The following is a 15,010-nucleotide window of genomic DNA, read 5'->3' on the forward strand; positions in this document are numbered from 1 at the left end:
TTTTTTAAAGATTGTTTCTTCTGGGGCACTTGGGTGGCTCAGTTAGTTGAGTGTCTGACTGTTGATTTTGGCTCAAGTCAAGATCTCACAGTCGTGAGATCAAGCCCTGCCTGTGTCTTTTTTTTTTTTTTTAATATTTATTTATTTTTGACAGAGAGAGACAGAGCATGAGTGGGGGAGGGGCAGAAAGAGACGGAGACAGAATCTGAAGCAGGCTCCAGGCTCTGAGCTGTCAGCACAGAGCCCGATGCAGGGCTCAAACTCACGGACCGCGAGATCATGACTTGAGCTGAAGTTGGACACTCACCAGACTGAGCCACCCAGGCCCCAGTACCTTGTGTCTTTTGATGATGAGAGGTGGTTTCTAATTTAATTTTTTTGATGTTTTTATTTATTTTTGAGACAGAGAGAAAGCATGAGCTGGGTAGGGGCAGAAAGAGAGGGAGATAGGAACTGAAGTGGGCTCCGTGCTGACAGCAGAGAGCCTGACATGGGGTTTGAACTCACAAGCCAAGAGATCATGACATGAGCCAAAGTCGGATGCTTAGCCAAGTGAGCCACTCAGGTGCTCCGGTTGCTAATTTTAGTGTGGTAAACTGTATCAATTTATCTTTTACAGAACATCTAAATTCTGACTAGCCACATTTAAGTACTCACTAGTCACTTGCATGGCAATGGTATTGGACAGAGCTACTCTAAAGTTTTGTTTCAATTTTTTTTCATATAGAGCTATAATACACATAGAATTTATTTTGGTGTATGGTGTGAGGTTGGAGTTAAGTTTCATTTTTTCCTATACGTATATATAACCGAGCCAGAACTATTTATTGATAGCATTGTCCTTTCCTCAGTCCTCAGTTGTACCTCTTTGTCATAAAGCAAGTGTATATATATGTGTGGTTCTCATTTTGGTCTCTTTATTCTGCACAATTGGTTTGCCTATCCCTGCATCAGTATCACACTACCTTTGTAGTTAGCTTTATTAGTATGAACCCAGTAACATTTTGATGGCAGGTCTCTAGCAGAAAAGTTAGGATCTTGGCACTAAGGACTGGGCAAAATAAGTAGCCTGGGTTCTAATTGTGACCCCACCACTCTTTGTGTAATCTTGAGCAAGTTAACCTTTCCGTAAACCTCAGTTTGGTTGGTATGAGGATAAGTTTTCAGGGAGGAAGAATTTCTTCTGCATTTCAAGGTCCTTCCAGCTGGACAAAGAACCAAACTGACATGAGACAGAATAACAAGAGAAAATCAAATTTAGTTTCATACATGTGGAGAATGCACACGCATACACACACACACACACACACACACACACACACGAAATTCCAAAGATAGCCAACATGAGACATCCTGAGCTAAGGAGAGGGGCAGAACTTGGGAATACAAAGGAAAGGAAGGCCTTGTTCTATTAGTAGTAAGGCGAGAGATGTTTGGAAAACAAAGATTGCCCTATAAATTTCTTAGGTAAAGAGGGATCTCTATTAATAGTTCTTTCTGGTATAGGCAGGCAGTTGAGGGGGTGGGTAGAGAGCTTTTCCTAAATCTGCTGGGTTTTTATTGCTTTTATTTTTTTAAAGTAGACTTCACGCCCAATGTGGGGCTTGTACTCACCACCCTGAGATCAAGAGTTGCAAGCTTTATCAACTGAACCAGCCAGGTGCCCCTTGGTTTGCTTTTAATTCAAAATAATCATCAGGCCAAAGTGTCCGTCTTTGGGTGGCCTGCCTTTTGGCCCCTATAGGGACTATTTATATGATAGGGTTGTTGAATTGGTTTCACAACCATAAAGGGTTGGTAATGTCTCGCACAGAGTAAGCTCCAATAAATATTTATGAGTGGGCTGTGTGTTTATTTGTATGATTTGTTTGCCTGTCTTTCTTTTAGACTAAGAGCTCCTAGAGGTAAGGGCCTGCCCTCCGTTACCTATCCTTCCCACTCCTTAATGCCTAACACGCTGCCTGGCACGGAGTAGGGGGGGGCCCAATCAAAGGCTGTTGGATGAATCAGCTCAGCTGCTGAATCCGCGCGAGCGCGGAAGAGGACAGACCCCGGTAAAGACTCAAGTGGGCCGAGCAGAAAGAACCTGACGCCAGGGGGAGCAGGAACCCGCACTCTCCAGATATCGCGGAACTTCGCGCGCGCGCGTGCGCGCGGCCAAGTCGCGGGTTCTGTTTCTGACGGAAGCGCGAGGCGTGAGGAAGGAGCTACCCTAGCACGCGCAGCCTTGCCTGTGGCGTGGGAGTTGCTTCCGGGTTGCGCGCCCGGAAGCAGGAAGTTGGCGGCTTACCCTCCTCGCCCGGAGGCTGAAGTCCCCGAGGCGGGAGGAGCCCGAGGGGGCGCGGGCCCCGCATGTGAGTGACTGGGGCCCGAGGCCGGGAGGGGGGAGGCCGCCCTGTGACAGCCTCACCGCCGCTCCCGTCCGTGACACCCTCGCGCGGCCCTTTTCCTCTTGCCCTTGCGCAAACCTCTTTTCTGAGCCTCTGGGGTTTTGCAGATTGACAGCACCGCCGGCAGCTCCCCCAGGGTCGACTCCCATAAGACGTCTTTTCCTTGGCTCCGCGGGGCCGAGCAAAGCGAGGTCGACCCTGTTGGAACTTGTTTCGCAGGTGTCACGGCAGTGTCCAGAACACCATCGGTGCTAGCGAAGTCTAGATTTCACTGCTCTTTTGACAACATTCTTCATTTTTTGGTATATGGAGTGGATTCCTGGCCCCCCTTCGAAACACCTTTTATTAATTGTTACCCGTGGAAGCTTGCCTTGTGTCAGTGGAAGTCTCGGTTCTTGCATTCCCCACAGAAGATTTACACGAGGATCCGCACTGGCATAAAGACCGTGAGAAGGAAGGTAGCAAGCACAAAGCAGTTTTTTAAAGGGCGGTACACTTTCAGGATGGAGTGGGCAGGCCTGGAGTTGGCGACTGCCCCGAGGCTACAGTTGTTTTTTCACTCCTACCAGTAGGGGGAACTTTGACCCTGCTAGGTTCCTGTCGAAACTGTCTCCGGAAACTGTCATGTCCGTTTCCCAACGGGGATGGCAAACTAATACAAATGCATTGTAATGAAGTCTAGGGTTACTCTGGGGCACAAGAGTTAGAGAGAAGCGCAAGCCTTGTACCTGCTGCTCTGGGTCCTAGAGCCCTGGAAAGTTGGGAACCTTTTGCCCTCAAGTCTCTAAACGTAACCTGTTTATGGCCTTCCCTGCCTCCAGCTCATAGCTAACCAAGTGCCTACTCTGTTATTTCCCCTTCAAGGACTTGGGGCTCTGAAATCTTTCAGGTTGAGGGCCAAAGTCAAGCTTCTGTAGCTGCTTCCTACTGAACAGGGGCAGTGTTTTTCATTAGAGTTTCACTCTTTGATATCTGTCTGGGCCATGAGGAGGTAGTATGAGGTTATAGGGTGGAATAGGGCTTGTGTCCTGGTCTCAGAAGGTTTGACCACTCCAGTCCAGGGGCTATAGTAGTCTTGATGTTTTCTCGAAAGGGGCTGATATCCTTGTTGCAGTAAGAGGTGAAGCTGGTCTTGTCTACCACAAGAGGAGATGAACTTAGTTATAAGATTAAGAAGACATGGTTCAGGGGCGCCTGGGTGGCGCAGTCGGTTAAGCGTCCGGCTTCAGCCAGGTCACGATCTCGCGGTCCGTGAGTTCGAGCCCCGCGTCGGGCTCTGGGCTGATGGCTCAGAGCCTGGAGCCTGTTTCCGATTCTGTGTCTCCCTCTCTCTCTGCCCCTCCCCCGTTCATGCTCTGTCTCTCTCTGTCCCAAAAATAAATAAACATTGAAAAAAAAAATTAAAAAAAAAGAAGACATGGTTCAAAAAGCAAAAGGATCATGCAAAGGAAAGGCCCCATGAAGGGAAGTATCCATGACATAAGACCCCAGGATAGGGAGATGGTGGATGTGCTTGCTGATAGGAGACGATGGGCTTGCATTTGAAGTCTTTTGATACTTTCTTGAATAACCTGACTGATGGACATAAAAGCAACATTCTTCCTGGACTAATGTGCCCCTTTGGGCTAAAGTGAGCTATCTAATGCCCTTTGATTTTGGAGGACTACCCCTGAGAGTGACCACCAGGATAACCAGACTGGAGTTGAAGGAAAGCTTACCTGTAAAGGAGGTTAAGACAGAGTAGGTGGCTCCCGTGTCTAAAAGAAAATTAATTGTCCTACCTGCCAGTGAGTTGAGTTGGTGGCCTAAGGTTGCCAAGACTTACATAGTTTCTTGAATGGATTTGCCTAATTCTTGAGAGAGTGGAGAAGGACAGTCCTCGTGATCCCTGTGGCCAGTCCTAAGGCTGCTCCCTAGGAGGGCCCCTAGCAAGAGGAGTGTAAGGACCTCCTGCTTGGATATGGGTGTTTCAGTTACCATAGAGAGGGAAACTCTTTGAGTAACTCCTATGAGGGATACATCTGGAACTAACCAGGCCAAAGAACAAGTGCCCTTCCATCCATCTGGAAGGGTCACATATGCTTGAGTTCCAAAAATAGAGTCCCTTCTGAGGACACAGGTGAACCTTGGTTAGAATAGAAAATAAAGGCACTTTGGGGCACCTGGGTGGCTCAGTCGGTTAAGCGTCCGACTTTGGCTCAGGTCATGATCCCACGGTCCGTGAGTTCGAGCCCCGCATCGGGCTCTGTGCTGACAGCTCAGAGCCTGGAGCCTGTTTCAGATTCTGTGTCTCCCTCTCTCTGACCCTCCCCCATTCATGCTCTGTCTCTCTCTGTCTCAAAAATAAATAAACGTTAAAAAAAATTTTTTTTTAAAAAGAAAAGAAAAGAAAGGCACTTTCAAAAGGGGCTCCCCTAGGGCCAGCAGTGGCCCTAAAGAGGACCAAAGCCAATATGAAGGTGGGCAAAGAGGTCATGACTAGATGTTGTAGAGTTGCGTTGCTACTTTAACACCGTTAAAAGACCCACTCTTTTAATTTTTTTTAAGTTTGTTTTTGAGAGAGAGAGAGAGAGAGAGTGTGAGCAGGGGAGGGGCAGAGAGAGAGGGAGACACAGAATCGAGTCAGGCTCCAGGCTCTGAGCTGTCAGCACAGAGCCTGATGTGGGTCTTGAGCCCAGGAACCATGAGATCATGACTTGAGCAGAAGTGAGACACTTAATCAACTGAGCCACCTAGGTGCCCCTTAAAAGACCCACTCTTAACCTTCCCCCAAAGGTCACCATCACCCCCCGTCCTTGGTCCTCCATGTCTCAATATTGTCAGGGCCACCCATCAGCCCAGATAACCTCCTTCTTCTTCAATACACCTTATTAACAGCCTTGTCCCCTGTTGGAAAAACTCCTGGAACATATGTTCTGGGATCCTTATCAAAAGCTCCTCTTTAACAGTGTTAAAGTAGCAATCAGAAACACTTTCCCAAAAGAATGACTCACCTGCCGAAGTTAGGTTGAAATTATAAAGGCAGGGAGACAAGGGAATAAAACCCACTGGGGTCCCAGATGTTGGGTTAGTACTAACACAGATTGGGAAGGTCATATTAGAGAGTTTAAGTTGAGTATATAACAGTCCCAAAATAGCAGGTGTTGGGAGGGGCCCCTGAGCATTTAGGATTTTTGTGCTGTGTTCCATGACTTTTCTTTGGAAGTTTCTTGCACTTACGTGGGGCTGGGAGGTCCATGTTGGTATCCAGAGACGGGTATAGGTGAAACTAATGGGGTTATTGGTGGTGGCCCACAATGAAGCAGGTGCGGGAGTTACAATGGCTAAGTGGGGTCCCACACATATCCAGCAAGGGGAATTAGAATTGGTGTTGTTGAGATAGCCTTGAGCAGTATTAAGTGAGGGGGGCTACGGGGCAGCATGAGGCAGAAGTGGCTTGTGATCAAAGAGGTACCATACCTATGGATTTCTTTAAGGGTGTAGTCTTGGAAGTCCCCCTGTAGGACTACACTAAGGTATTGGACATAACAGAATAGAGGATTTTAGGATTTATCTGAGATGGCCCCTTTTTGAAGAGCAGTTTGAGGTCTTCCAGTGGCTCACCGGTATACTCAGAGGTATCAGGGTTGTCCTCTTTGTTAGAGGTCACAGCAGGCTTGGCTCGGGAGAGATGGATCCAGCTGGAGATTCCTGGGACCTTGATGGTTGTAGGGGTGGATAAAAGAACAGTATAGGGTCCCTTCCATAAAGGCGTTTGTTGGGATCCAGGAGCTCAATCTATCCAGGTTTTAATTAGGACCTTATCTCCTGGTGGGACCAGGGATGTTGGGTTTGAGTGGTCTGGCTTTAGTAGGACCTGTTTTTCCCATAGAGCCTCTCAAAGGCACTGACTGAGTCCCAAGAATGTATGAACGTTAGGTTAGCTTTGTTGGTAGGCTCTTCACTCCCATAACCAGACAGGAGTTGAAGGAAAGCTTACCATAAAGGAGGCTAAGACAGTAAGTGGCTCCCATGTCCAAGAGAAAATTGTCCTACCTGCCATGTCAAGGGGTCACCCTGGGCTCTGTCACAATGAGGGAAACAGTGGGTGGAGGAGCCCATTGGTGCCATAGGTTGCCTCAATCCATGGTGGTGACAGCTTGAAGGGATGCTGAACCCCTGGTTGTCCCATTAGTGGGGCAGTCTCTCAGTGTCCTGTTTGAGGACATTAGGACAGGCCATATTAGGGAGCTTAAGGAACAGACATCTCTCCAGTGTCCCTCCTTTTTGCAATGGTAGCAGGCTCCTTTTGGTGTCTCCCTTTTGAGGGGGCGACCCTGGGGTGATGGCTGGCATTGCAAGGCCACCAGGAGTTGAGCCTGTCTCTGATCCTTACGTTTTTCCTTTTCCCTTTTTTTTTCCTTCTCCTGGTGCTGGCCATAGAACACAAAATTGACCACCTTAAGGAGTTCAGAGCTTGGGATGTCTGGCCCTAGGGATAATTTTTGGAGCTTCCTCCTAATATCTGGGGTGGCCTGAGTGATGAGTCGACCATTAAGAACTGTAAGACCAGCCTCTCATCTGGGATCAAGAGTATGTTTAGCTGAAGTCTCTCTTAGTCTTTCCATAAAGGTTGTGGGGTTTTCTTCCTTTTCCTGGTTTATGAAAGCCAGCTTGTTATATAATTAATTGGCTTTGACTGGCATCTTGACATTCCATTTGTTAGATTATAAGATGGTCTTGGGACCATTGCCCTTGTGCAGTGTCATAGTTCCAATGAGGATCTGTTATTGGAACTGCCATGTTATCTGCCAGATACCTTGCACTGGAACTATGAAGTTTATCCCCAGATTAGATGGTGGGCTCCCCAATTCTATCTCAGTCTGCCTTGGAGAGAGTCTGATTGAGAATGAGCACTATGTCCTTCCAGGACAAATCAAAAGTTAGTATAAAACCCTGAAGTCCTGACACGTTAACCGTCAAGGTCCTAGGAAAAATCTCCCAAGTCCTTCTGGATTTGGTGGAGATCACTCATAAAGAAGGGAGTTTGGACCCACATGGTGGTTCTGGTTGGCTCAGCTATTTCCTGGAGGAAACACAGAATTGGAAGGGGCTTGTTAGGACTTGACAGTGTTGGTGGTCTTGGATATGGGGCAATGGATCATCGTTTTGGGCTATGGTAGGATTTGGTGGGGCTTGGGGAAGCCTCCTCTGGTGGTGGGGGAGGGGACTTAGGACTTAGGCCTGTGAGGAAATCTAAAGTGGACAGCTGAATTTTGCAGGTTTTGAAAAGCCTGAGGTTTGTTTAACATAAAGGCTTGGACCTAAGGGAACTGAGACCACTTTGTCTGGTCTATACAAAATAGGTCTAGTTTAAGATGGTGTTATAATCCAGTGTCCAATTGTAGGGCCCTGTTGCCCCATCTCTTAGTTTATACTGGGGCCATGCTGTATTGCAGAAAAAGATGAGCCTTTTCCTCTTTAAAGGTTGGGGGTCAAACTTATCCCAGTTAGTGAGGATGCATCCCAGTGGTGAACCCCTGGAACTGCCATCAGGTTTCCCATATGTAAGGGAATAGCAAAGAGAAGGGGAAGAAGTAGACACAGTATTCCAAGAGTGTCCCCTTGGAATGTTGTGTATCAAGAGGAGAGGTGGCCTTTCTACCTCCTTTGAAGAACGACCCTTCAAGGATGTCCCCTCAGGTGAGGCGCACAGCCCAAATTAGTATTATTGCAGCCTGTCCTTTCTTTACTTGCCTCCCCCAAATTGAGGTGCCCATAAGGGAGGGATCTGGTGTATTTTATAGTCCCTAATGAGTCCCTGAGTGCCAGGATGTATGCCCCAGCCTTCAACATCTATGTGGTCCCATTTCCAGATTTCATCCCAGGCTCCTCTTAGGTTTTTTTTTTTTTTTAATTTACATCCAAATTAGTTAGCTTATAGTGCAACAATGTTTTCAGGAGTAGATTTCCTCTCCAAAGTATTAACTCGAGGAGTTGGAATAGACACAAAGATTTGCCCTTACCCTCTTAGAAATAAACTCCCGCTGGGGACTGTGATTATCATGTACCCACCTTGGATTTAAGTATCAGAGGCTGATTGAGACCATCTTTCCGGAAAGGGAAGGGGAGGGAAACACGTAAGAAGGTGTGATTTGAGGCAACAACACAGAGGGAGAACTACTGGTTAGATGAATCATCCAGGAGATTGAATGAGTATGAAAATGGACCGGCCCAGCAGATGGAGAGGCTTTCACATATATACAGCACGTCCTCGGGGTTTGAGGGGCACAGACTTTGTGAGAGTGATGGCAGAAGTGGTTTAGGAGAGGAAGAACTATAGACAGTAACAGTAGTGGCCAAATTGCAGAGTGAGTGAGAGCTGACCTCCGAGAAAGTAAATCAGATAGGGATCCTCTAGCCTCAGCGGGGTGAGGACTGTCTTACCTTGGGCGATCGGAGTCGCGGCACCAAAAGATGTTACTGGGGGAAGCTTGCATGGTGTCAGTGGAAGTCTCGGTTCTTGGATTCCCCTCGAAAGATTTATAGGAGGATCCGCGCTCGAATAACGACAGAAGGGAGGTACCAAGCAAAAAATGGTTTATTAAACCACCAGTACACGGTCATAATGGAGGAGACGGGGGTTGAGGAGTCACCGAGGATACAGTTTTTTCTAAGTAAGTAGGGTCTTGAGCCATGCAGGAGGCGGTCTCTAATGGAAGCTGCCTCACATCTTTGGGGAGATGCCTCCTACCTGTGGAGGAGAACTTTGACCCTACAAGGTTCCTGCTGGAACTGTCATGGCGTCACTCCCCACCAGGGGGCGCAGAACCTGTAATGCAAATGCCTTATAAAGCCAGGGGTTACCCTGGGACAGAGGTTGAAGAGGAGAACGCATGCTCTGCACCTGCTGTCCTTGCTCCGCTAGCCCGGAAAGTTGGAAACCAAATGTTTGTTGTCTTTCTCTCATTAAAAGTAAGCTCCCACAGGTAAGGGCCTGCCCTCCATTACCCGTCCTTCCCACTCCTTAATGCCTAACACGCTGCCTGGCACGGAGTCGGGGGGGGGGGGGGCAATCAAAGGCCGTTGGATGAATCAGTTCAGCTGCTAAATCCGCGCGAGCGCGGAAGAGGACAGACCCTGGTAAGGACTGAAAGGGGAGGAGCAGGAGGAACCTGACGCCAGGGGGAGCAGGAACCCGCACTCTCCAGATCTCGCGGAACTTTGCGCGCGCGCGCGTGTCCAAGTCGCGGGTTCTGTTTCTGACGGAAGCGCGAGGCGTGAGGAAGGAGCTACCCTAGCACGCGCGGCCTCGCCTGTGGCATGGGAGTTGCTTCCGGGTTGCGCGCCCGGAAGTAGGAGGTTGGCGGCTTACCCTCCTCGCCCGGAGGCTGAAGTCCCCGAGGCGGGAGGAGCCCGAGGGGGCGCGGGCCCCGCTTGTGAGTGACTGGGGCCCGAGGCCGGGAGGGGGGAGGCCGCCCTGTGACAGCCTCACCGCCGCTCCCGTCCATGACACTCTCGCGCGGCCCTTTTTCTCTTGCCCTTGCGCAAACCTCTTTTCTGAGCCTCTGGGGTTTCGCAGGTTGACAGCACCGCCGGCAGCTCCCCCAGGGTCGACTCCCATAAGACGTCTTTTCCTTGGCTCCGCGGAGCCGAGCAAAGCGAGGTCGACCCTGTTGGAGCTTGTTTCGCAGGTGTCACAGCAGTGTCCAGAACACCATCGGTGCTAGCGAAGTCTAGATTTCACTGCCCTTTTGACAAAATTCCTAATTTTTTAGTATGTTGAGTTGATTCCCCGCCCCCCTTCGAAACATCTTTTTCTAATGAAGTGTGGACTTGTATGCAATAAACATAGCATGTAGGATTTCAGAGTTATATGACTTGATTTATTGACCCGATAATGGGGTGTTTGTAATCACCATTTGCTACAAAAATCTCCTGCCTAGTGTTCCTAAGACCACCAACCTTGCTGGTCACAGGTTTTCCTATTTAAGAGCTCGTATAGCCTTGGTATTTGCGAGTATATTTAAAGTCTTTAGCCATCGCTTGATAATAGAAACTACTCCCGGATGCTTAACTATTCTGACTTTTTCAGGTTGCTCATTTGGTTGTTTCCATGGTGGAATCCTCTATGGGCATTTCTCCCTTAATGAAATGGTGTGTTCAGGGTTTATCACAATTTCTCTCTAAGGAACAACATCCTTTAACCTAAATTCAACTTTGCTACGTTGAAGTTTGACTAAAGTTCACTTAGTCCAACTTGCATACCAGAGAGTGTCCATGTTAGGCTCTTTCTGCTTTGAACCAAAACAATTTTCAAGATCCAGTTTTAATCCCTGTTCCTCTAACAAGCTACCTAGCAACACCACAGAGATTGTCTAAATGAGAGGTTCCTAATCTACTCACCTAAACCCTCCTTAGGTTGATGTATTTTTAAAAACAAGAAGAATAAATGGTAAAGTAAACCAACCATTAGTTAAATTAGTTTGAGAACAGAATGACCAGTTCCTTTGTATAAATCTGTTCAGAAGATACTGATCAGGTTCCATGACTCTGAGGTGAATTTCCATGTCTGTTGTTAGTTTCTTCTGATATTTTCTCCACTTATCTCTGCTTTCAAGGGTTAAATAACAAAAAATTCAAACGAGTAAATTTAAAATTTTTTTTTTCAACGTTTATTTATTTTTGGGACAGAGAGACAGCATGAACGGGGGAGGGGCAGAGAGAGAGGGAGACACAGAATCGGAAACAGGCTCCAGGCTCTGAGCCATCAGCCCAGAGCCCGACGCGGGGCTCGAACTCACGGACCGCGAGATCGTGACCTGGCCGAAGTCGGACGCTCAACCGACTGCGCCACCCAGGCGCCCCAAACGAGTAAATTTTGAACATCTAATTGCTGTAATTAAATCATGAATCAGGCAGCATCCCATCTGACAAGTAGAGAGGAGCTCCTAAAGGGCTACAGGAAAGGAAAGGTTTTTCAAGGTAGAGAGTGAAGTAAAGGAACTGATTTTTTTTTAGGCATTGCCAGTTTTTTAGGCAAGGTCATTCTAAGGGGGAATGGGGTTTATCAGTAAATGTTCTAGCACTGACCAGGAAATTCCACGTTGGCTGGGTAAAGTCACATTTCCAAGGGATTTGAAACTGCAGTTAGCTTAGATGTTAAGTCTTGGTTTGCTGACTTGGGACCCTAACCTAAGTGACACCATTTTGGGCCTGTGGTTTTCTTTTTAACACAAGGAACAATTTAGTGTGAGGAGACATGGAAATAAATATAATACAAAGCGATCAGAGTTGTGTTTAGGGTTCAAAGGACAAACATCAAGGCTGGAATAAGGAGTTCACTGATTGGAAAAGCATGGGGGCTTTTCCCCATGGTAGGCAGAGACAATTATTTGTACAAAAGCAAAAAGATGTAAAATGGGATGGCAGTGAAGAACGTGAAGAAGGAATAGGAAATGAGACTGAACAGGTAGGCAGTGACCAGGTCATAATGGGAAGCTAAGTAATTTGAACTTCGTCTTATTAAAAGTACCAAGTCTTAAATTTGGGTATTGGGACAAATGTTTTACATTCATCATCTCGTAATCCCTTCACAGCAGTGTTGGAAAGACACAATTACCCCCATTTTATAAAATGATGAAAACTCAGAGGCTTAGATTAAGTACTGTCTCATGACTATACAGTAGTGGAAGATCAGGTGTTTGTATTTAGCTTTTTCCAAGTCCATTTGCCTTCTTAACCACCTTGCTAAATTGTTCCACAGCAGGACATGGGGATTCAAGGAAGTCGCTTTAAATAGACAAGTAACATTAGCTGATTTGTTTCAGAAAAATAATTTGTGGGGCGAGTTGAGGATGGATCAGAGAGGAGAAGGAGAACTGGCAGTATAGAGATTAAATTTATCTTTGTGATGGTCCACGGGACAGATGTTGAGAGCCTTGACTACCATCAATGTAGAGCTAAAAAGGAGATGATGAATGTGGGAACTATACAGGGAGTAGAATCGAGGATTTAGTGATTGGTTCATTAGTGGTGATGAAAAAGGAGGGGTTTTAAATATGGAGAACTGGTGTTTCCATTAATTACAAAACAGAATATAGTAGGAGAAATGGGTTGCCGGGGTGGGGGGGCAGGAATAATAAGGCACTTATGGGCACATTACATATAGGGAACAGAAGGAAATTTCTGCCAGAGTGTCTGGTATATAGATAGATGGATGGGTCTGGAGTTCTGGAGGGTTTTAGACTGGAGAAGAGATTTGGAAATCACTAATAGCTGGTAGTTAAAGCCAGGGAGGGAATGAGAAGATCAAGGACAACTGTGATGAATACCAGCATTCAGGGGTATGGTCTCTGAGAAAAGAGAATTATGCTAAGGTTTGAGAGCACTTGAGGGAGGAAATGGCTGGCAACAGGAACTTCTGTGGAGAGGTCAGTTAAGGTAGTAATTGAGAAAACGTCCTTTTGACTTGGCATGTAGAGAGCCATTGGTGACCTGAGAGCTATATTAGTGGTGTGAGGGGGGCAGAAATGTGATTTGAGTGGTTAATAAAGACATGGAGACCTTAGAAACACGAAGGTGAAGTGATGCCTTTTTTTTTTTTTTCTTTTCTTTTTTTAAGGAACTTGGCTCTGGAGGGAGAACATGAGCACTGGAATTCTAGAGAGAAAGGATTTTTTTTTTTTAATGGTAGAAACTGGAAAAGATGAGGATACGAGCAGGTAGAAATAAAGTTTATTTATTCTAGAGAGAGAGCATGCAAGCAGGGGAGAGGGGCAGAGGAAGAGAGAGAGAAAATCTTTAGCAGGCTCCATGCTCAGCACGGACTGCACCTGGGGGCTCAGTCCCATGACCCTGGGATCATGACCTGAGCCAAATTCAAGAGTCGACCTTCTGAGCCCCCGAGGCGCCCACCCCTTTTTGTGTAGCTAGATGCATCTATTTTGCATCTTAGACTTGCCTAGCTGGCAGAGCTGTTTAGTTTGGAAAGCTGAGCACCTCCAGGTGTTCACTGTCAAATCAGTGTTTAGGACATATTTATAACCATAAGGAAGTTCTGTATTAAACAGGACAAAGGAGAGGTTCGCATTTAGTTGGACCTCTTAACCTGTTTTCTGCAGTAAACAAACTTTTATTGTAAGTTCTGTTAGAGTCATTCTATCGGTTATGCCTCTGTCCTGTTTTTTTCCTAGACTGAGGCACAGAAGGAATTGTGGAGAACATCTCATCAGAGCTGTCAGTGGCTTCCTTCTATTCCTGAGATGCTCCTTCAGAAGTGAACAGCCTCCTGGCTTATCTCCCCTCCCCCCCCCCCCTTACCTCCACCCTGGCCTCCCTTGAAAGCAGAATTTCTTAACCTCAGCACTCTTAACATTTTGAACGGGACAGTTCTTTGTTGTGGGATGTTTAGTCTTCACCCACTGGATGCCAGTAGTGCCCCTCCAGTTTTGACAATCAAAAATGCCTCAGACATTGTCAAATGTCCCCTGGGGAGCAGAATCACCCCTAGTTGAACTGCTGTTCTAGAGCAGTGTCTCCCATTTGGGAGTGTGCCTCTTCTCAACAGGGAAGAGTTTGAATACTTCTGCACCAGGATCCCACTCCCAGAGATTCTGGCAATTCAGGATGTCTAGGGTGGTGCATGATACCTTGATTTTTATAATTCTGCTAGTGACCCTGCCTGTGCCCTTGCAGGTTAAGAGTCAAGCTCACTCTTTGGAACTTCCCTCTGTGGCAAAGCTCATTCCTGCTAGAGTTGGATCTTCTTTCTTTCTGGAGGTAAAGGAATTGCCTTTGCTCAGCTGATTTCAGTCAGTGCCCTCATACTTGATGCTAAGGCATGACTTTGTGTTTGAGGTTTTTTTTGTTTTGTGTGTGTGTGGTGTTTTGTTTTGTTTTTTGTTTTTAATACAAATCCTTGTGTTGAAGGCTTTCAGATCTCAGCAAGGGAGCTGCTTTGCTGGTATGAAATCCCAACCCAAAGGGACAAGATTTTTTGTGTGTGCTTAATTGACATCATATCTACTAGATGCCAGTACCCCTCAAATGTGACCATCAAAATGTCTCCAGACTTTCCAAATGTCCCTGTCCAGAATTGCCCCCAGTTGAGGACCACTTGTCTAACGAAAGCCAGAAAGAGGGCTTATTATGAAGATCCCCACGTGCTCTTAGAAACTTTATGAAGTTATTGATAAAGACCCTTCCGGTAACTTGGGAAATATGTCAAAATCTCAAGGAGAAAGGATGTACAGCTTGCAAAAATATAGTCAGTATCATAATACCATTGTATACTTGAATTACCAAAAAAAAAAAAAAAAAAAAAAAAGAAAAAGAAAACCAAAAACTGTTGTTTTTGCGATAAAAACTGGGGGTTTAGTGAGGTTTTTATGTGTCCTGAAAGTAGGCAGAGATTTACAAAGGTTGTGAAGTAGTCATCAGAAATGGTGATAGTTGATTCTCTTTTGAACCTCACTTGTACTTCTGTTCCCTTTACGGTTCTCCTAAAGGCCCACCAATATGATGTTCTCTTCTGCCTGAGGGATTACCTACACGTACCCCACCTTCCAATACTTTTCAGAATTTTTTACTGGAATCCTTTCTAGAATTCTCCCTGCTCTCTTTTCTAGTCCTTTAATGAG

At 46.5% G+C, this 15,010-nt stretch overlaps 1 protein-coding gene across 8 annotated transcripts in view; it reads left to right on the forward strand.

The window, feature by feature from the left end:
* Positions 1 to 2,196: 2,196 nt before the first annotated feature.
* CB2H6orf89 (chromosome B2 C6orf89 homolog) overlaps positions 2,197 to 15,010 on the forward strand; it is a 46,052-nt gene continuing 33,238 nt past the window's right edge. For 2 of the 8 annotated variants that reach the window (XM_086706720.1, XM_086706719.1), the window contains exons 1-2: positions 9,469 to 9,808; positions 14,067 to 14,150. Coding sequence is in view for 4 of the 8 variants with exons in the window: in XM_086706717.1 (XP_086562843.1) it covers positions 13,017 to 13,093; positions 14,067 to 14,150 (161 nt within the window). In the remaining 4 variants the exon portion in view is untranslated. Of the gene's footprint in view, positions 2,355 to 9,468; positions 9,809 to 12,993; positions 13,094 to 14,066; positions 14,151 to 15,010 lie in introns of those variants that run through there. The other 6 variants (XM_086706717.1, XM_086706721.1, XM_086706718.1 and 3 more) reach the window with 6 other exon arrangements.

The sequence above is a fragment of the Puma concolor genome, chromosome B2 (assembly GCF_028749965.1).
Source record: "Puma concolor isolate L17-30 chromosome B2, mPumCon1.1.hap2, whole genome shotgun sequence".
Classification (NCBI taxonomy): domain Eukaryota; kingdom Metazoa; phylum Chordata; class Mammalia; order Carnivora; family Felidae; genus Puma; species Puma concolor.